General features: G+C 42.3%; 1 protein-coding gene across 1 annotated transcript in view; it reads left to right on the forward strand.

Moving 5' to 3' along the window:
• Positions 1 to 22,966, forward strand: part of LOC133525002 (neurogenic locus Notch protein) — a 178,134-nt gene that overhangs the window by 141,866 nt on the left and 13,302 nt on the right. Inside the window, exons 9-26 of the mRNA XM_061861189.1 lie at positions 5,755 to 5,869; positions 6,921 to 7,042; positions 7,476 to 7,643; positions 7,897 to 8,035; positions 9,118 to 9,270; positions 10,046 to 10,152; positions 11,697 to 11,810; positions 12,519 to 12,675; positions 13,307 to 13,539; positions 14,073 to 14,218; positions 15,291 to 15,439; positions 16,696 to 16,845; positions 17,521 to 17,660; positions 17,833 to 20,060; positions 20,303 to 20,511; positions 21,088 to 21,288; positions 21,600 to 21,768; positions 22,597 to 22,801. Of these exons, the coding sequence (XP_061717173.1) occupies positions 5,755 to 5,869; positions 6,921 to 7,042; positions 7,476 to 7,643; positions 7,897 to 8,035; positions 9,118 to 9,270; positions 10,046 to 10,152; positions 11,697 to 11,810; positions 12,519 to 12,675; positions 13,307 to 13,539; positions 14,073 to 14,218; positions 15,291 to 15,439; positions 16,696 to 16,845; positions 17,521 to 17,660; positions 17,833 to 20,060; positions 20,303 to 20,511; positions 21,088 to 21,288; positions 21,600 to 21,768; positions 22,597 to 22,801 (4,905 nt within the window). The remainder of the gene's footprint in view (positions 1 to 5,754; positions 5,870 to 6,920; positions 7,043 to 7,475; positions 7,644 to 7,896; positions 8,036 to 9,117; positions 9,271 to 10,045; positions 10,153 to 11,696; positions 11,811 to 12,518; positions 12,676 to 13,306; positions 13,540 to 14,072; positions 14,219 to 15,290; positions 15,440 to 16,695; positions 16,846 to 17,520; positions 17,661 to 17,832; positions 20,061 to 20,302; positions 20,512 to 21,087; positions 21,289 to 21,599; positions 21,769 to 22,596; positions 22,802 to 22,966) is intronic.

Consider the following 22,966-nt stretch of genomic DNA (forward strand, 5'->3'; position numbering starts at 1 on the left):
AATGTTCGTCGTGTACTAAATAATAATTTCTTTATAAGCCTAAGTAATATCCTCATATTCCCGTATAACCACTCAACTGTGTAGCGTAGGGGTCGAAGTCAACGTCCCATAACATTCTAGAAAAAACACGGGAGCAAAGCCCTTCGCGACATTATGTACCGCATAAAAAATAAATGCATGCCCATAGCTGTCCTACCGGACAGGTCTCCGGTATTCCCTATCACTTGCCAAGCTATTTTTATGATAAACCAATATAAGTCATCCCAGTTTGTTAAGGACTTTAAAGTTATATTTAAACTGGTTTTATGAACTCTGTAAGCATTCATAATTGAACGCATTTGACCGAAGCGAGAATCCGACCAGCGATGTAGTACGCTCATCCAGATCTTACTTTATGAAATTTCCTACCTTCTTAAATTTATAGGTTTACGCCGCTACGCTACACGACCAATTGAGAAAATATTTATCGGTGAACGCTTCGCGTAATATAGAAGCGCTTTTACATTTCTTCGTATTGTAAAGCAGTTATACGGCTGAATTGAAGAGAAGTTGATCGTGTTGCGAAATTGTTTGTTGTTTTATTATTCGGTCGGTTAGCAATGTTTGGTGGCTTTGGAGACATCCTGTGGGTCGTCTTGATTTTAAACAGGCATCGAACATTGTATTGATGAATAAACAAGTACGATTATGTCTTTCGTATTGTTCAACGCAAATTCTAAGATGTTAATGTTTGCGCGGGTGCCCGGAGCGGGTTAGCGCAAAATAGCATGAGCCGCGCTAACTGGCGCGGATGAATGCGTCGGATATTACCTACAATGGCACCCGCGTGCGTGCGACCGCTCCGTGCACCCGCGTCAGCTAGCGGACGCCCTTAGATAGTTAGATACCTTACTACTTTTACAAGATGATTACTTTTTCTACGTTAACGTATTACGCAAAAAAAATCCATGCTTCCACTAAAAGAATACAAACCGTCCGTAAACGCAAACCGTTGATAGAACGTAATGACTGTCATTGCAAAATCTACAAGATTTTACACAGCCTATGAACCTATAACAACATGGCCGATGGAAAGACAACCCTAGCTCCTAGACCGAAGAGTATAGTTCATGATAGAATTGCTGTTTGATTTTGAACCTTAACCAGTTGTGTTAAGGTGTCGGGTTGGTGAGAGAAACGTTTCCGTGTTGGAGACAATGCTCGGGCGTTCACATTGGTATGGGAACTAGGTCTCTATTAGGGGTGGTACTAACTGGTTTTTATGTTATGCTCTAACTGGCTTAGTACTTGTAGTGAGTGAGCTTGTGATGTGCATGTTTTCATTTTAAAACAATAAATAGACATTTAAAGTAATTTTACGGTTTACACTCACGTGTTTTTAGTCACTCGCGCGACATGTTTCGGAGAGCTCTCCTTTCTCGAGCACTAACAGTGCGAGCAGCGTTCAGTGTAAACCGTAAAATTAGTTTAATGTTAGTATGTCTCACGACGGTTTAAATTCGAATAAATAGATAATTTCCGATATATAATAGAATTTTATAACAAATAATAAATTAGTAGTTCTGTGAGCTGTAGATAAGCTTAATGAAAATCAAGTTCAAAAACGAAAATCTTAAGCTCCGTAGACTCTAATTTCGTCTAAAGTCATTACCTATTTCCCCTATTTTTAATTTTTAAAACTATTTTTAAAACGAAACGATAAATAAAATCTATGTAACTATTCATGAGAATTGTTCAAGAAATCCGACCTGTGCAGTTCATCCGGACCTACGAAAGAATTTTTGTCCAAGCTGGAACGGACTATTGTAAGCAACCCTACTCAAGCGCAGTTAATGACAATCATCAGGCGGTCAGGCAAATTGCAGCCGTCAACCCGCCGGGAATCGTTGCGGGCAACCCGGCAACCACGCCCGGCTATTGGCATTGTTGGCAACCAGCACGCTAATTGTACTATATCTTATCAGAGCAGCGTAGAACATACTGTTTTACTAAGTCTTTCAAAAACGTATAATAAATTACTGTTCTTAAAAAAAAAATCGGTGAATTTTGTTTCGGTTCGGTGCTGCATTCAATACGAATTTTGATAAGTAATACAAGTCCTTAAAAAATATGGTCCATAAAAAAATGGGGAATGGGGAATGTTCTGAAGAACTTTTTGAATTGGTGCCACCGTCGCGTTTTTATCATCGCACCTTCCGCCAAAGAAACAAAGTTCATCCTCACTTTCTCGACACGTGGCAAACCAAGAACAAGCCAGCATCTCGCTCGTTTTTTCCCAGAACGTGCAAGTTGTGGAATGAGCTACCTTCTGAGGTGTTTCCCTTGCGCTATGACATGGGGTTCTTCAAGAAGCAGGTTTTTAGGGTTCTCAAAGGTTGGCAACGCATAAGTGGCTCCTCCGATGTTGCTTATGTCCATGGGCGACGATGACTGCTTCCCATCAGGCAGCTCGTCTGCTCGTTTGCAGCCTATTACAAAAAAAAAAAGTATTTGACATAGAGGCATGCTCAGAAAAAAATAATGCCTTTATCTCCTGGAATAACCTTGTCCATTTGAATAATTTGACAGAAAATTATTGACCTCCCTCAGCGGTTTTCATACACACCTATACAATTGTAAACATTTAGTTGAAATGTTCATTTATTAAATCTATTTGTTAGTAATATTAATATCACAACGAGACATCTAATCTTAACAGTCTTTACAGTACATATAGTGCTACTTTACCGCCCTAGTGAGGTAATAAACACTATACGTGCGTATCATGAAAATTTAAATTGCCAAATGTGCTGTAAAATTTCCTAGTTTTCGCACTTGTATCGTAATGCACTATACCTATGTCCATCTACCTATGTCCTATGTATATTGTCCATTAAAAAAAATACAAATAAATATAAATATTGTATCAAAACTTATAAACTAAACTAAATTATAAACATCGTAATTAATAATAAAAATAATAGTACGTCGGTTCCTCTCTCTGCGGCCCTGACCACCGGCAGCTTGGGCCCTGCCCCGCTGCTGGCGGCACCCTAGGTTAGGTTTTTTATAACATGCTTATATGTATTTTGTATTGTTCTGTGTTTTTATATTTTACTTTTATATTCATATTATAAATAATCTAACCTAAGATTTGAAACGAATAAAGGAAATTATAATTAGAAAATAAAAATTCACCCCTCGGCAAGGTGCTGGACTATTAGATCTACCAAGTGGCTAAACATAAAACAACCAATAACATTACACACAATGACAGTGTAGTAATCATATTAGTCTGTATGTGTGTGTAAACGCGGGCACGCGGATTATCATGCGGCGGACATGCGCACCGCGGTCTGTGATCCAAAATCGTGACAAATGCACTCTGGCGCAAGTCAGGAATGGCGGCGTTCAAGTCAAGTTTTGAATTGTATTATATAGTATTATCGCGTTCGCGTTTTCTGGCCAAAAACCATTCGAAATGAAGACCTATTGAGTATATGCCGGCAAACACCCATTGACGAAGAAATCGCGACACGGAAATGGAGATGGATAGGACATACTATTCGAAGAGGGGAAACGAATAATGCTACCATAGCTTTCGCTTGGAAACCGCCGGACTGAAGCCGTGGCTCCAGCCTGTACACTCTTGGCAACGGTCCGTCCTAAGAGAGCTACGAGCGGTCGGGTTGAGCTGGAGCGAGGCCAGAAGGCGAGCTGAAGATAGGAAGGCGTGGCGCGAGCTTGTGAAGGCCCGTTGTACCTCTGGGGTGCTTGAGGACAACAACAAAAGTTATTATTCATAGTAGCACCCGATGATGAGTGATGATGATGATGATTACTACCCGGCTAGGCGTATTTTTATATCATGTCGGTGACAAACCATACGGACCCGCTTGCCTAGAGCCTATGGACGTGTCCAACTCCAGCGCTGTCAATTACCTCTTTTAGAACATGGGCTTGGCTAGCTTTGACATGTAACTTAATATTTTGGTCCTAGCCAGAATCTAATGATTGTCGATAGTTGGAACAATTAGGGCACAAGGAGCTGTGAATTCACGACCATGTATATCTTTGTTTTGTCTAATGAAAGGTTGATTAGATTTGTTCGATTTTCTTCTTACTTGTGTCGCGCAGGCGCGGCCCCCTCCCGCCAATAAGCCTTGTCGGTTATAGAAATAAATGGCGTAATCACAAATATTGTTACACCGCCGTGGCATTTACAAGTATTTTAAATTATATTAACACTGGGCTAATTCTAGACCTATACACAACGAGGGACATATATTTTTTACTTAAGTAAGATCTAATAAGATGAAAAATGGAAATGATACTTTTGGCATGCAAAAGAAGTTAAACCCAATGATTTTTTGTTTAACTTTGTCTTTGTGATGGATGATAATTGATAGTACAAGAAAGCCATTGAAATTTCAATATAAATTAGGTTTTTCGTTACCTTACATTTCTTTTTTACAAACCAATTTATTTGCCGTTAACCGAGGCGCTGCTAACGACCACAGCCCACAATTTAATACGTGGAAATCTTAGTTCATTTTTTCCCCGCCGGTATAAACAACTTTGTCTTCCGAGTCCACATTCCAAATTTGGAGTTTCCGATAAAAGTGGCCACTTTTAAAATATTGATCGCGAGCGTTTAAAAATTTCGCATCTTTCTCTTAAGCGTTCCTAAAGTTTAAACTTTATAGTTAAGGTCGTAAGGTCGCTTTTTAAATACGGAACTTGGAGATATAAGACGTTTGAGAAATTGCGTGCTATAGCACTCTGTTGCCTTGGATAAAATACAAGTTTTGCGAAAAGGTAACATGGTATCTTTATAAGGGCTCGTTCGAGCACTGGTTTTGGCTCATTTCTCCAAAACGTACTCTGTTTCTTGCACGATTGGGTAGATTTTCGCGTGTCTTATGCCACTGAAGGGCAGACGAGTCGAATATTATTGGAATTTGAGTGTTATAGTTTTATTATAAGGTTGAAATTGGCGTGTAAGTGAATGGAATGTTTAGATGAGTCCGGTCTCAATTAGAGCCGGGTAGCTTGGTCATACGGGGCTAGTTTGTTTTTCTAACTTTCTATAAAGTTGATAGTTCAACTAGGATAGTAAATATTGTCGCCATATTGGTTTATATTTATCACTTATAAAATCTCAAGTTTATCGAGTATTATTTGTGCAAATTTATAGATATCTTCCCATCGTAACTATCCTAAAATGGGCGTTCTTAGAAGAAAATGTAACTTGTTTTTTTCTGAATTTTAAACTAGTATGATGAATTTTTTTATATGAGGAAGAAAATGTGTACTTTGGTCCATTTTGTGACGACATTTTACACACGTTTTGTATTTACCACCATTGGTAAACCCTTGTTTATATTAAAAATAACCAAACATACATTTGTATGGCAGTTATAAGACTTATAAGCCCTTCCTATAATAGGCCTTTTTACTTACCATATATATACCACCTAACGATCTCGACGCTGGTCGACATCCTTAGGTGGTATCTTGACATTAAGCTGAGTGGAGACCTTTTCAGTGACGCTTAATAATAAATTGGTTCTGTCGTCTCATGTATTACCTAAACTTAAGCGTTTTCTGAATAAATTTGTTCTCTTCTATTCTAACATTCTATTAGATAGTATAAAAATCGAACAAACTATATGACTATTGCCGCTTCGCTAACGAGACAGAATAACAACAAAAAATAGTCAATCCACCCTATAAGTAATAATAATGTCTAATGTAATCTAATCTTTGTTTCAGGTTTTACTGGAACGCAGTGTGAAGTAGAAATAGATGAGTGCGCCAACAATCCCTGCTTGAACGGCGGCGTCTGCCACGACATGATCAACGCATTCCGTTGCAACTGCGTTATCGGGTAAGTGTTAAAAGGGTCACTCACAACTCGGGTCACTCACGCTTGGGTCACTCGCGTGATGGTGTCAGCCAATGAGAACGGCTCTAGATATTTACTTCATTGGGTCAGTGTGAAGTGGACATAGATGAGTGCGCCAACAATCCCTGCTTGAGCGGCGGCGTCTGCCACGTCATGATCAACGCATTCCGTTGCAACAGCGTTATCGGGTAAGTGTTAAGAAGGGTCACTCACGCTCGGGTCACTCGCGTGATGGTGTCAGCCAATGAGAACGGCTCTAGATATTTACTTTATTGGGTCAGTGTGAAGTGGACATAGATGAGTGCGCCAACAATCCCTGCTTGAACGGTAGTGTCTGCCACGACATGATCAACGCATTCCCCTGCAACAGCATTATCAGGAAAGTATTAAAAAAGAAACACTCACACTTGGGCCACTTACACTAGAGTCACTCACGCTCGGGTTCACTCACGGGATGATGTCAGCCAATGAGAACGGCTCTAGCTAATATTATATTGAGTCAGTGTGAAGTGCTTCCGTTGCAACTGAATTATTGGGTAAGTATAAAAAACAGGTCACTTACACTCGCGCCACTCATGCTCGGGTCACTACACAGGGTCACAGGTTAGCGTCGATCAGCCACTGGGAATTGCTCTAAATAAAGCTGAGGGTAACACGCGTTGAGCTGGTTTCGAGTTGAAAACGAGTGTTAATAATACGGATGCGTCTCGCGGGAGTTTTGTACATAACCAGAATAACAATTTAGGACCGCAGGCACCTGTATACCCGGATACACGTGTATACCCGTTTACTTTGCTGTGAGGAAACACCTGAACTTAAAATGGTTGTTGTATTCGTGAGTCATGACCACCAAGATCAAACGCCTACCTAATATCTTTTTCGCTCTCAAATACCCTGTACATTTTGAACTTAATTCCTTCCCCGTTCCGTCAACGAACTTTCAGGTGCATCCTTACGGTGCGAATAATAAAATGTCAGACAAATAGCGCATACATTTCTCTCGATAAAATATTTAATCGTTGTTCCTTTTCAGATTCACCGGTGCCAGATGTCAAGTGAACATCGACGACTGCGCCTCCAGCCCTTGCCGCAACGGAGGCACCTGTCACGACTCCATTGCTGCCTATACGTGCGAATGCCCACCAGGTTATACGGGTAAGCGAGTAATGTATTGGTTACAATACGTTTAGCTTCGACTTGTGAACAGACGGATGGATTTGTAGTAGTATCTGCCAGCAATAGCCGTGTTAAAAGTGTAAATACTCGCATAATTATGAATAAGCTAAAGTATGGACGCTAAGCACGAAGAAGTTCGTACACGGACCCGCCATTTGCTATCTCTACCGCACGCGCATAATATTATTGCTGTCCCGCTCGCACAGTGGCATTAACCGTCCGCATCATCGGCTTAACTTTGTATTTCTACAGAGACCGTATGCCCATGCCCATAGTGATAATTTCGTTGTTGTACTTTGTAATGTGTTTGTATCTGCTGTTACCTATAATAGTGCCTTTATTACTTACTTAGCCTTTTAAAGCTATTTCCGAAATAGGGTAAACAAATTACATAACTTACGTTTTTTTGCAGGAATGTCATGTGAAACGAATATCAACGACTGCTTGTCAGCTCCGTGCCACCGCGGCGAGTGCATCGACGGAGATAACAGCTTTACGTGCAACTGCCATCCCGGGTACACGGGTCGCGTGTGCCAGACGCAGATCAACGAATGCGAGAGCAACCCTTGTCAGTTCGGAGGTGGGTGTAGGCTGATATATTAATAAATAAACAGCTTGTGTAACTGCCACCCCGGGTACACGGATCGCGTGTGCTAGATGCAAATTAATGAGTGCGAGAGCAACCCTTGTCAGTTGCGATGTGAGAGTCAACAACTCTTTATGATATGTTTCTTACTGTCTCAAAGACATCTTATTGTCTTTCCCTTTTCCAGTCACTAATGACATTTTTCAGTTCATCTGTAACTGTTCTCACAAAAGCCCTTGTTCCCCAGGCCACTGCGAAGACCTGATCGACGGCTACCAGTGCCGTTGCAAGCCTGGCACGTCAGGCCGCAACTGCGAAATCAACGTCAACGAGTGCTATTCTAATCCATGCAGGAACGGGGCCACATGCATTGATGGAATCAACAGGTTAGTGCACCCACAATAAAAAAAAAAAAAAAAAAACAAATAATAATATATATGTAATCGGCCTGTACCCACTCACTGCTGAGTATTCCTCTTAATTTTTACACTACTCACCTAGCTCCTGTGCTAATGGCGTTATTGTATGTATATACCGTCATTGAGAAAGACTACTTTTGTATTAGACAGATTTCATTTTTAATGACAGATTTTTGCGCCTTCGATTTTCTTTAAACTATGTACAGTTGTTTCAAAATTTACCAATAGTTGTCACTTAACAAATGTTAAAGTGTTCAATGGGTTTAATATATGCATGCATTTTACGGGGCTATGATTTAATAATGTGCTTAATTTATTATGCACAAGCGAATTTAACACCCTTTTCGCTTTATATTTATCTGTACTTCTCGTTTCTAATATTCTCTTTCTTTTCTTTACACGCAGCAATTATTTCGAGTAAGTTCTTCCAAAATAGTAGTTAGCATGTTTTTTTACTAAAAATATTTCTTAACTGCATGTTATGATAATATTTTCACAGATAATTATTTCACTATTTGATAAAGCAGTTCTCCTTTTGCATCCGTAACATATGATATATTCTCTATGCTATTTATATGCAATTTTATTGTATTCGGCCATTCTAGGACACATTTCTGCGGTCTCATTACGAGTACCATGCTCTTTGTTTCTGAGAATACCATTTTAAATAACAACGCACGCCTTTTTATACTAGGCTTAAACAGATAAATCGCTTTCGGTAAATTAGTTTCAATATTCTAATGCGATTCTATGCGAGCAAAGTCACATGATAATTTCCGTAGGTTTTGAGTATCGATAAGCGATTATCACTTGACTGGACCACCCGTCAATCTATGGAACAGGGGGCCTAGCTAAAATGACAACCGTTAAAAGAAATCGTCAATCCAAACATAAATAATGTATGAAAATAGTCATTTGACTTTTCGTAGCATTTGTCATTACGATACGTTTGTCCATCTTGGATATGCCCCCTGACGGCGAAAAGAAACGAAAAGTACTCATCTTACATATGTCAAATGGAACCCGTGTACCAACCCGTGTATCCACAGGTATACTTGCGAGTGCATCCCGGGCTTCACGGGTCAGCACTGCGAGACGAACATCAACGAATGCCTGTCGAACCCTTGCGCGAATGGCGGGAAATGCATTGACCGCGTCAATGGCTTCCGCTGCGAGTGCCCGAGGGGATATTATGATGCCAGGTAAATCTGAATACTAATAGAACATATGTGTGCTGAATTATTAGTTTAAACCGATGTTTGGAAACGTGAGTTCACAAGTTATGTCCCTAACATGACACGCGCACCTTACGGTCCCTCATAATTTGAAACCATTGATACTAGAAGAACACAACACACTTTTTTTCTCGCCCTCTCTATAATGTGCCGAAAGAGCCTAAGTAATGTGCTTGAAAATTGCTTGTGTAATCAATGTACAAGTATAGTAAATAATATTTATTACTCGCTGGATGTCCTAAATTGGACCGGCTCTTCATGTTTCACGACTCCACATGTACATGTCTATTGCGGCGACAGATCGTAAGATGAGGCAGATGGTAATGTTCCTGTGTAATGTTTTAACTGTAGTCACATTAAACCAATAGGTAGGTAGGACGTTAGGTTGCTTCAGATGCCCCAAGGGCAAATTGTCCAGAAATAGGAGCTATAGCGGGGCTCTGTTGACTCAGGGCACGAGACAAAGAATTTCAAGTTTCACAAAATGCCTAGGAACTTTACGATATGCCTAAGAATTTCACGAAATGCCTAGAAATTTCACGTTCTGCTTGATCTTACGATCGGCCGCCGATCTATATTAAGCGAGGTGCGCGCTCTGTATTGCTAGGATTTCCAGCCCTTAACTCTTTGCTCACAGCGTCTAACGCTAAATTTGCACTAAAAATATAGAATAGATTTAGAATAGAATAAATCGCATGGCCATTTTATGAATGTATTTATTGAACTGTGTGTTTAATTTCAGATGTCTATCGGATGTGGACGAGTGCGCGTCCAACCCCTGCATAAATGGCGGCTCGTGCGAGGATGGAGTTAACCAATTCATCTGCCACTGTCTACCTGGATATGGAGGTATGGCTTACTAATCATAGATTCAGAGAAAGTTCATAGATTGTAAAATCTTGCCTCCGAGTGTGACAGCCGACTAAGATAGCTCTGAACTGTGCGATATGGGTCAAACAGATTTTAGAAAAAACAAAACTTCTGTGAATAATATTTTTTTTCTTATTTGAGTTACTTAACTAGCTTTATTTTCCCTTAACTTTACGATGTCTACAGGAAAGATGCGAGCGAGTTAAGCATACTATAAAATGTGTATGACCCATATATATTAATACGTTAAACGTCACTTTTTACAACTAGAGATACCACATAATGTACGTGACCGAATAGCGCCATCTATGTATGTTAGCTGTAAAATTCTAAGCGCAATTTTATCTTAGACACACATTACACATCTGATACAATGAATATTTGATTGTGCTATTATTATTTTATTAAATTAAAGTACAGTGGTATTCTTAAAAATAGTCGTAGCCTCACAAAACTCAACAATAAGTTTGACTGAGGGTTCGTCACTCTAATTATGTTACTAAAATATCTTATAATACGTAATTAATTACTACAATGTATGAAAATGTTTATTGACGTAGATTTAAATAGAAGATATCTTCCTCGAGTCTTTAAAACTGTTTAGTCTTTCTTTGCACATAATACTAGCCCAGTCATAGATAGAATAGTAATAGGCTAGATGACAATTTTTTATTACTGATATCAATCGTTCAGGTTCGTTTTTAGAATCAATTGTCTATATGGGACCCATTGCATTAAAGCAATACAAAAGTCAGAAATGATAGTCAAAGTCTGACAGTCGTAGTTCACTCGCGAAACGCTCCCGACAAAACGATAAACAAACGTGACGTCACGGTCACCGAGAGCCCATCTTGAAGTATGAAAAACATTAAAATTGCGATTTTGTCGGTGAAATATTGCGTTTATGTATGTATATGCTGTACAATATTTTTTTGGATAAAATGTAAGGAAACGAATGGTACCCTTACTTTATTCCTTTTTGGAAATAAAAAAAGAATAGAATAGAATAGAATATCATTTATTTCAGTATAAGTACACAGTTATACAATACATATAGAGGAAGAAAGAGAAAAAATGACTTATAACTAACTTGTACACTGTATATAATTATACTGAAAAAGGTGAACACTCAGCATAATGCCAGGTCCTACTGAAGTAGTACGCTGACGCTGGTCTTCCGTGGACACCTGTAGGGAGCGTAGTTGCGCGCAGCTACCAACTACAGTTAAGTTACTGAGATAACTATAATAATTACGACGGTAAAAAACAAAGCGGCAATGAAGCAGTTGACATCATATGTTAGCATGACTATCATGGTCCAGAAAATATATAAAATATAGAAAATAATAAAAGAACCTTTAATTTTGAAACTTTCAGGTCCTATATTTTTTTATCATTTCCATATATTATTTTAATAACCACATTATGCGATAAATTGCTCATTTGCTATCTATTTTACTAGATTTTGTTAAAATAAAATTCAACATGTGTCGTCGGCCCTATTCTAACTATACAAATTGCAGGTCAACGCTGCGAGCGTGACATAGACGAATGCAGTTCGAATCCTTGTCAGCACGGTGGGACATGTCACGACCGCCTCAACGCCTACAAGTGCGACTGTATACTGGGTTTCAATGGTAGGTTACTTACACTCTGTTTTCTGGTATGATGATCTTATAGGTGTAGTGAGTTGTCAAGTCTCTATGTGGCCTATTTACACTTGTAATTTTGCAGTATGATATTATTTACTTATAGCGTATTTTAAGGAATATGATATATAACAACTCATTTATATTATCATTCATCTCTGAAATCTCGACGTAAGTTTTGATCTTTAGTTGGTAACTAAATAAATAAATATTTGAAGACACAGATAAACCTAGCCCCAAACTAAATAAAGCTTGTACTACGGGGAGTAGGGGACAACATACAGTAGAAGACACCCATGACTCAAGAACTAATATCTGTGTTCATCACACAAATAAATGCCCTTACCGGGATTCCAACCTGGGACCCCATGGTCCCGCAAGCCCATGCTTCAGTGCAGGGGCTGGGTCGGCTCCCTGACACAGTCGGGTTGCGAAATGCATTGCAGCCATTAGTGTGTGTTTTGGTTTTTTTGGCCCATAGTTGCCTGAAAATAAAGATTTTCATTTTATTTCATTTCATTACCCACTGGGCCATACCGGTCGTAAATATTTATTTCAGTTGGTAAATAAAAGTTTAGCCAGTGGTTTGAGTGATCCCTGTAGTCTCAATCTTGTGTAGGGCTCTTTGACTGTTTATTATACTGTTCGTTTCTAATCTTCTGTAAAACTGAGTGTAATAAGACATGTATTATCCAGGTGTGAACTGCGAGACGAATATCGACGACTGCGCCGGCAACCCGTGCCTCCACGGTGGCTCCTGCATCGACCTGGTGAACGGGTACAGATGCGTGTGTGCACCGCCGCATTCAGGGCGCAACTGCGAAGACACGCTGGACCCTTGCACGCCTAACCAGTAAGCCCTTCTTCACTGTTGAGAAAATTAGTGTTTAGAAACCCGTGTATCAACCCGTGTAACGCCCGATCTATGAACGAGCATGTGGACGGGTACACCGGCGTCGCATTTTCTTTTTTTTGATATTTATGTCGAATGACGTTTTTTATATCCTTGCGTTTGTTAAAAACATAGCTATTTATTTATAGATTTTCCCTTACTGCCCCATGTGGATTTAATCAATTCTGTACAGAATATAGCCAAATACATAACGTTTTTTTTTTCAAAACGATACTAATAGACTTGTTAAGCTTACAAGAATCAACTATTTTTAGCGCTACTTTTCATATGCTATTCAATCTTATAGTTTTGGATCCACTTTGTAAGTTTTCTCTTCCACGGAATACCATCAGACGAAAATTTGGTTTTCCAGCAGTTCACATAATTTTTGCGGTCACTGAATTGTTAAACGTCAACTTTTGACAACCAGAGTTACCGCAAAATGTATGGAGCTGTACAGCGCCATCTCGTTTACATGTCAAATTCGAAGCATGAAATTGTCTTAGATTTTACGCATCTTACTCGATCAATCTTTGAGTTCAGTCCAGACAGGTCCAGTTAAAAAGTGAACTAACACCATATCTCCCAACAGATGTCGCCACGGCGGCCGCTGCGTGGCCGAAGCGTCCTACGCGGAGTTCAACTGCCAATGCCCGGCTGGTTGGACCGGGGCGCTCTGCGAGCGGGACATAGACGAATGCTTCGCTACCTCCCCGTGCCACAACGGGGCCACGTGTGTGAACACGGGCGGGAGTTACACGTGCGTGTGTGCGAGGGGCTACGAGGGCAAGGACTGCGCGATCAATACGGACGACTGTGCATCTTGTAAGTAGCTAAATAAAAGCTTGACTACCTCTCTTGTGTTCGTCACCATACAGTTCGCAAAGTATATAATTTATAACAGATCTCGTGTCGATGGCTTCGTATTTCATATTAAGCGGAACCAGAAGGTAGCAACGCTTAACGCCCTGTCTGTTGCATCCCGTAGATCTTGCTCGGAACATGTGTACGGGCTCGCTGGGCAGGACAGCAGGTGTATCATCGTTTGGGAAGTCGTGCCACATACGTACACATACCTTACCAAATTCTTTATATGAGATTTTGATGACCACCAAATTCAGTAATTATTTTAGGATGATATTCATATTTGGAATGACGTGATATCATAGAAGGTACAAAATTTATTCTAGCGAAAAATGTATCAACGTATTGTATCGTGTACGGGTACTTGTCTATTTCAGCAAATAACAACTTTCTCTAATACCATGATTACGCTTAAATATTTTCAACAGACTGCCCTAAGGAACATTTAATGACGCCCGTCTATATATTATTTAACTTTCTGTCTCCCGCTACAGTCCCATGCCAGAACGGCGCAACATGCCTCGACAGCATCGGCGACTACAACTGCGTGTGCGCAAGCGGCTTCGCGGGCAAGCTGTGCGAGATCGACATCGACGAGTGCCAGTCCAGACCGTGTATGAACGGTGCCACTTGCAACCAGGTATGTTCTAACATTAGCTGTCTCCCTCTACAGTCCCATGCCAGAACGGCGCAACATACCTGGACAGCATCGGCGACTACAACTGCTTCCACTAGAGTTTAGGATAAGACTGTATTGAATTGATAGTATGGCAGCGGCACTGCAAACGTCTTATTTTTATTTCCATACTGCTTATATGGGCTAAACATACTCTGAAACATTAGTTTTGTACGTTCTACCTACATTTTTTTTAGTTTCTTTAAATAACTCGAATTCTATCATATAGAGAAATATTTAGGATAAGAAAATATTTTAATAAGTTTACTTGTTGCTTATGATGCACACGTGGTACTTTTTTTTTTGAAAAAAGTGCGTTTGTGCATTTCGTTCGATATTTTGTACACATTCTGTATGGCATTTTAGAGTAAAACTGACGTGGTTATCTCAAAGAGTAAACTAAGTATTACGAAAACACTGAAGATATTATGAACATAATTACTTAACTGTCTGTTGAACATATCTGCATATTCATTTTCTCTTTTTGCATACACTCACAAACACACACACACACACACACACACACACACACACACACACATACACATGTATAGATTTATAGGTTATATTTCTCAGTATTAATGATACTAAATGTTTTTAATTTTTTATCTAATATTGTATATATAAAACATCTCCTGCAACTAAATTTTTGGGGAGGAGCGCTGTTTACCCTAAAGTACAGGTTATACCTATTTAGGAAGCAGTTTCTTCAGGAAATCTATGTAATTTGATGTTAATGAAATAAATTCATTCATTCATTCATTGAGGTATTATCTATAACTGCGATCATCTTTGTAATCACATTTTAAGCAATTAAGTCATTCCAAGAAAAAGTCAGGTTTTTTAATCACTTTGCGTGGTTTTTATTCACAATTCATTTAAAAGTTTTATGACGATACAATGTAAAATTAATTTAGTGATAATGAATAATAATAACGCGAAATATAATCGCGACTTCGCGTTGGTATTCACTTTTATAACATGTAAACGTATTCGTTTTTAATATGTACAATTTAACAAGTAATCTTCCCCACAGTACGTGGCGTCCTACACCTGCACCTGCCCACTCGGTTTCTCGGGCATTAACTGCCAGACGAACGACGAGGACTGCACCGACTCGAGCTGCATGAACGGCGGGACCTGCATCGACGGCATCAACTCGTACAACTGCAGCTGTCAGCCTGGGTAAGGATTACTGAAAACGTCAGTCAACGGGGGAATCTACTTCTTGACCGACACAACTTTTAAATTTCTTTGTAATATTTTTTTTTTATATCACGACTGTGGCAAGCAAGCATACGGCCAGCCTGATGGTAAGCAGTCACCGTAGCCTATGGACGCCTCCAACTCCAGATCTGTTACATGCGCGCTGCCGATACTTTAAAAATCTGTACACTCCTTTTTTGAAGAACCTCATACTGTAGACCCTCGGGAAAACCTCGGCAGGTAGCTCATTCCACAACCGGAGCGTGCGCGGGAGGAAGTTCCTCTTAAACCGCACAGTGCGCAATATTTCTATAGATAAAGATAGTTTATTATTCAAGTAGGCATATTGCAATGCGCTTATGAACGTCAAATAAAGCTACGCCAGCTCTAACCCTACACCTCTGACCCGAGAAGATTTAAATCCCCCCTCAATTGGAGGAGGGTATCCAAAGACCGGTAAAAAACTCGGCGGGACATATCTTATAATTAACATGCATTAAATAAGAAAAATAAAATACAATTTAGATTACTATAGAAATCATGCAATTACATACAGTAGCTACTTTTGTTTGTAGAAAATTGATAAAAAAATATATGTATGTCATATAAAATCATACAAATACGTAGCTAATTCAGAAAACATATCGAATTCTTACACATTCAATTTCATTTTGAATAATAGCGTTTCGATTTTCGTTCATGGTGTATGCTAAATTCAAAGCCCCAACTATTAAACGTAGAAACTATGTAGGTATAGAAGCCCGGTTTCTTGGCAACTCGAGAGACATTTTGAGGGACGCAAGATACACTCAAAAATATCGGTAGAAAAGTTCACTCGCCCATACAAGCTTAGATCAATAGTTTTGAAAATGGGAACCAACCTTACAAAAAGTTGAAATTCGAATCTTAATGTTAAAACATGAAGTAAAAATTTTAATATAGATTTCGTGTGGGTTGGTCGCAGAATTTAACAAAAATTTATTAATTGCAGAAGAGATGTTAAGTGTAAAAATAAAAATCCGATATACGAATTATGGAGTACTGTTATATTGAGGTCACTAATTTGTCTTACATTTTAAACGTCTAATGACTTACTTGATATCTTTCATCTTAATTTTTTGATCACTCCATATCTTTTCTGATAACGTTCAGCAAAATCTAAACTAAATAATAAATGTGTTTGAAGTGATATATCAAATATTATAGAACAAGTTTAACATTAACATGTTTTCCAGCTACACGGGCTCGAACTGTCAATTCCGGATCAACATGTGCGACAGCTCGCCGTGCGACAACGGCGCCACCTGTCACGACCACGTCACCTACTACGCTTGTCACTGCCCGTACGGATACACTGGAAAGCATTGCGAGTCCTTCGTCGACTGGTGGGTACACATTGACGTGTTTTACACATTGCCGCTACGACGCGACTTGTCACGACCACGTCACCTACTACGCTTGTCCCTGCCCGTACGGATACACTGGGAAGCACTGTGAGTCCTTCGTCGACTGGTGAGTACACATTGATGGTTGTTACACATTGACGTTTTTTACACATTGCGACTACGACGCGACCACGTCACCTACTACGCTTGTCACTGCCCGTGCGGATACACTGGAAAGCACTGCGATTCTGTCGACTGGTAAGTACACATTGACGGTTGTTACACATTGACGTTTTTTACACATTACGACTAAGACTCGACTTGTCGCGACCACGTCACCTACTACGCCTGTCACTATCCGTACACGGGCAAGCACTGGAGTACTTCGTTGATTGAAATGATTTACACTCACACATTTATAAATTGTTTTGCACTGAATTTTTTTACACATTTATTTTGCTTATTCATAGTTATCGACTATTCACTCGCTATAGAAGACTAATTCTCATGTAAGGAGGATATTCCATTGTATATTTTAGCTTCTAAAGTGAGGTTGAAATATATTGCATAAAACAAAATCTAATTCAATTAGACACCATATGTGTTTATGACTACTTATTCACACCAAACACACTACACAAGAACCTGCCAAGCTAATCTGACCCTTATCCTCAGGTGCGAGGGCAACCCGTGCGAGAACGGAGCGACGTGTTCGCAGAAGGGCCCGCAGTACACGTGCGCGTGCGCGCCCGGCTGGTCCGGCAAGCTGTGCGACGTCGAGATGGTGTCATGCAAGGATGCGTCTTTCAGAAAAGGTATCGTATCGTAAACACCGTCACATTCATCCCTAAATGTCAACTACTTTATTTACATTTGAGGCCTGTAGCAAGAGTAAAGTCTACATGTATTTTCTTATCCTTTTTCAAATTCCAACAAAGAGTTAAGTGACTTGATAGTGCTGTGACTAATGCTTGTCCTCTCGTACAGATGTGCCGCTAAAGCAACTGTGCAACAACGGCACATGCGAGGACATCGGCAACTCGCACCGCTGCCACTGTCTCGACGGCTACACCGGCTCCTACTGCCAGAAGGAGATCAACGAGTGCGAGTCCGCGCCCTGCCAGAACGGCGCCCTCTGCCGCGACCTCGTCGGCACCTACCAGTGCCAGTGCGCCAAGGGCTTCCAGGGACAGAACTGCGAGCTCAACGTCAACGACTGCCTCCCCAACCCCTGCCAGAACGGCGGCACCTGCCACGACCTCATCGACAACTTCTCCTGTTCCTGCCCCTTCGGCACCCTCGGCAAGATCTGCGAGATAAATGTCAACGATTGCAAACACGACGCCTGCCACAACAACGGATCTTGTATAGATAAGGTCGGCGGCTTCGAGTGCAAATGCCCGCCCGGCTTCGTCGGACCGCGATGTGAGGGCGACATCAACGAGTGTCTCTCAGACCCCTGCGCCAGCCCTGGCACGCAGGACTGCGTCCAACTCATCAACGACTACCACTGCAACTGCAAGCCTGGCTACATGGGCAGACACTGCGCCGACAAAGTCAACTTCTGCGCCAACTCCCCCTGCCAGAACGGAGGTGTCTGCACCGCCATCCAGGGGCGCCACGAATGCCTGTGCAAAGACGGCTTCCATGGCAAAGATTGCCAGTACTCCGGCTACGCCTGCGACTCCAACCCTTGCCAAAACGGCGGTTACTGCCGCACTTCCGAAATAGGCGGCTACATATGCGAGTGCCCGCGAGGACTGTCCGGCGTCAACTGCGAAATAGACTCCATGAATGAGTGCCTCAGCAACCCGTGCAAGCATCCCGAAGCCAGATGCATAGACAAGCCGGGAGACTACATCTGCTACTGTCCGAACCATCACACGGGCAAGAATTGCGACCACTACGACCCGGACGCGACGGGAGGCTACGGTGGGCTCGACTGGTCCTACCAGAAAGAGCAGTGTGCCAAGATGGGCTGCAAGCAGAAACAGGGTGACCACAACTGCGATGAGGAGTGCAACACCTACGCCTGCGAGTTCGACGGCAACGACTGCTCCCTCGGCATCAACCCGTGGGCGAACTGCACTGCCGCCAGCGTCGGCATCAGGTGCTGGGAGGTGTTCATGAACGGCGAGTGCAACGAGGCCTGCAACACCCAGGAGTGCCTCTTCGATGGACGCGACTGCGAGAAGTCCCTCAACAGATGCAATCCGATCTACGACGCCTACTGCCAGAAGCACTACGCCAACGGCCACTGCGACTACGGCTGCAACAACGCCGAGTGCAACTGGGACGGGCTGGATTGCGAGAACGAGCTGCCCCCGCACCTCGCCGACGGCGTCATGTCCGTTATCCTCCTCATGGACATCAACGAGTTCAAAGAGAACTCGGTCGCTTTCCTGCGAGACTTGGGCCATCAGTTGCGCACCACGGTCAGGATCAAGAAGGACCATTTGGGTAACGACATGATTCGCCCTTGGTCGCGGACGCAAGACATCGGCTTGCAAGATTCGGAGGTCGCCAAGACGCATCAGATCATATTCATGGAGAAAGTACAGAGCGGCGTGCAAGTGTTTTTAGAGATAGACAACAGGAAATGCACGGGATCTGAGTGCTTCTTCTCGGCGCAGGAAGCTGCAGAGTTCTTGGCGGCTACGGCGTCTAAGCATCCTTTATCCAACGCCTTCCCCATCTTCAAAGTGAAGGGTGTGGCGTCAGGGCCAGATCCGGAGCCTCCCACCAACTCTAAATACGTGTTTATCGGAGTGATACTCGTGTTACTGGCTGGATTATTAATCGGTGTGCTTGTAACGGCGCAGAGGAAGCGAGCGGCCGGTATAACATGGTTCCCGGAAGGGTTTATCCGGAACAATTCTTCGACCCGGCGCCGCTCGCGTCGCCGCGGCCCGGACGGACAAGAGATGAGGAACTTGAACAAGGGTTCCATGGGTTGTATCGATGTGGATATCAATGGTGGGCATATGGGTCCTCCGCATTGGTCGGATGATGATGACGACGGCTTAGCACCGCCAAGGGCCAAACGTTCGCGAGGTCCTGGGGATTCTAACGGCGCGCCAGGAGGGTACGCGTCGGACCACACGGTGATCACGGACTATGAAGAAGCTGGTCATGACTCCAGGGTATGGACGCAGCAGCACCTGGACGCGGCGGATATCAGAGTGCCTCCTAGCATGATGACGCCACCAGCTATCGTAAGTTTACTTTTCTTGTATTTTAAATGTTTGTACAGATCCATAGAAAATTATTAAGCCTTTTTCATCTCTCTATCGCGTATTCGTTAGTGATTTGTAGTAAAGCTGTCATCAGTATGAAAGTATGTTGATGATCGGTCTATTTTCATCACAAAACTCATGAAAATTTGTTACTTGTATGAAAAGTGGAAAGACCTTGCCATATTTTATCAGAATAGTTTAACTAACTTCAAACATTCCAGCACGACGGTCATGTAGACGTGGACGCCCGCGGCCCACTCGGCATGACGCCACTCATGGTGGCGGCGGTCCGGGGCGGCGGACTGGACACCGGATCGGACGCCGAGGACGAGCAGACGGCCCACATCATATCGGAGCTGGTCGCGCAGGGCGCGCAACTGAACGCAGCTATGGACAAGACAGGAGAAACCAGCTTGCACTTGGCTGCTAGGTAAGTCATGCTTATTTCATTGATAAAATTGATTAACAGTCCCGCTCATGGTGTCCGGGGTGGACTGGATACCGGATCCAACGCGGAGGACAAACAGACTACAAATGTTGCTAATTATTTGCTGTCTATGTTGTATTGACTTGTAAAGTGTTAAGATTTTGAGGCCTACTTGCAGAATATCGTTTTGAATTTTTAACGGTCCACATCATATCCAAATTGATGGCGCAAAATCTGTTTTGACATTTGACAGTCGACAGTGAGTTCTTATTTTATAGTTTTGAGTGGAAACAGATCATGTACAAAACTAAAATTACAACTGAACATAAAATATCTTGGACAATGTGTAACTAGAACATTACGAAAATGCATCTATGTTAATTATTTTGATAATATGCGAACGGAGCGATTACGATTTATGACATTAATCTGAAGATAATTTACGAGTAACTTAAGCATTCACTTGTAATGAGCATGCTCGCGAACAGAGGAATGTACTTAGTAGCGTTCGTATGAGCACCTTTAAAATCTGAAACATATCGATTATGCTACACAATCTAACATATCCTTTCTTCACAGATACGCCCGCTCTGACGCCGCTAAGCGCCTGCTAGACGCCGGCGCCGACGCCAACTCACAAGACAACACTGGCCGAACGCCGCTACACGCCGCCGTGGCCGCGGACGCCATGGGCGTGTTCCAAATACTGCTGCGCAACAGGGCCACGAACCTCAACGCTAGGATGCACGATGGGACCACGCCGTTGATATTGGCCGCCAGGTAAGCCTTTTAAATGCCAACGCCGACACCAACTCACAGGATAACATTGTTAAGGAATTACTGTCTTATTCCACCTAGAAATCCTTGTGGTAGTTGTAGCTACGAATTGTAAATGAAAGAGCAGAAAATCTCGGAATTTTCCCTTATCTTTTCTAGTCCTTAAGTAAAACAATTCCCATTCACTTTACGCGTGATTTCTGTTGTAATTTGGTATTTATTCCAGCGTAAACAAAGGCAGTGTTATAATGTTATATTACAGCCCAAAAAACATGATCTTTTTAAAAATCATTGATTCTCACATTATTCTCCAGGTTGGCCATCGAAGGCATGGTTGAGGACCTAATCAACGCGGACGCCGACATAAACGCAGCGGACAACAGCGGCAAGACGGCGCTGCACTGGGCCGCCGCGGTGAATAACGTCGATGCGGTCAATGTTCTGCTCATGCACGGCGCGAATAGGGACGCGCAAGATGACAAGGTGGGTATTCTGTACTCTTATTCTACTGTGACGGTACAAGACGGTGCTGTACTGGGTCGCTGTGGTGAATAACGTCGATTCGGTCAATGTTCTGCTCATGCACGGCGCGAATAGGGACGCGCAAGATGTTAAGGTGGGTATTCTGTACTTTTATTCCTTTGTGACGGTACAAGATGGTGCTGTACTGGATCGCCGTGGTGAATAACGTCGATGCGGTCAATGTTCTGCTCATGCACGGCGCGAATAGGGACGCGCAAGATGATAAGGTGGGTATTCTGTACTTTTATTCCTTTGTGACGGTACAAGATGGTGCTGTACTGGATCGCTGCGGTGAATAACGTCGATGCGGTCAATGTTCTGCTCATGCACGGCGCGAATAGGGACGCGCAAGATGATAAGGTGGGTATTCTGTACTCTCATTCCACTGTGACGGTACAAGACGGTGCTGTACTGGGCCGCCGCGGTGAATAACATCGATGCGGTCAATATTCTGCTCAAACACGGCGCGAATAGGGACGCGCAAGATGATAAGGTGGGTATTCTGTACTCTCATTCCACTGTGACGTCTTGACAGACTGGTTAGTCGTCATCATTCTTTAAAACACGTCGCATTCCGCACATGGTCTTTTCCTTGTTTATCACCTAACGTGCCTTCTATTGCAGCTCTTATTTCGTTCCGTATATCGTAGGTGATTTTCCTTGTGCCTGTCAAGAGTTATTCGTATGGACTGAAAGATAGACCATTCATCGGCATAGATATTGCTTATTTGTGATTGCCGTATCTTACTTATATTTTAATGTTTCCTAAATCAAACTTTTAATTCACAGGACGAAACACCACTCTTCCTCGGCGCTCGCGAAGGCTCGTACGGCGCTTGCCGCGCGCTGCTCGACGCCATGTCCAACCGCGAGATCACAGACCACATGGACCGTCTGCCAAGAGACGTGGCCCAAGAAAGAATGCACGACGATATAGTACGGCTGCTGGACGAGCACTGTCCAAGGCCACAGCCGCAACATCATCATGTTATGCGTGAGTATACCACTAGATACAGATATTTTTCTCCCCTCCTCTGTTTAGTCTTTCACCAACGCCAATAACGCCTTTAAGTTGTGGACGTGACGGACGGACCATAAGAGACGCGCAAGAAAGAATGCACGACTACATACATTGTCATTATCATGTTATGCGTCAGTA

The sequence above is a fragment of the Cydia pomonella genome, chromosome 1, assembly GCF_033807575.1.
Source record: "Cydia pomonella isolate Wapato2018A chromosome 1, ilCydPomo1, whole genome shotgun sequence".
Taxonomy (NCBI): Eukaryota; Metazoa; Arthropoda; class Insecta; order Lepidoptera; family Tortricidae; genus Cydia; species Cydia pomonella.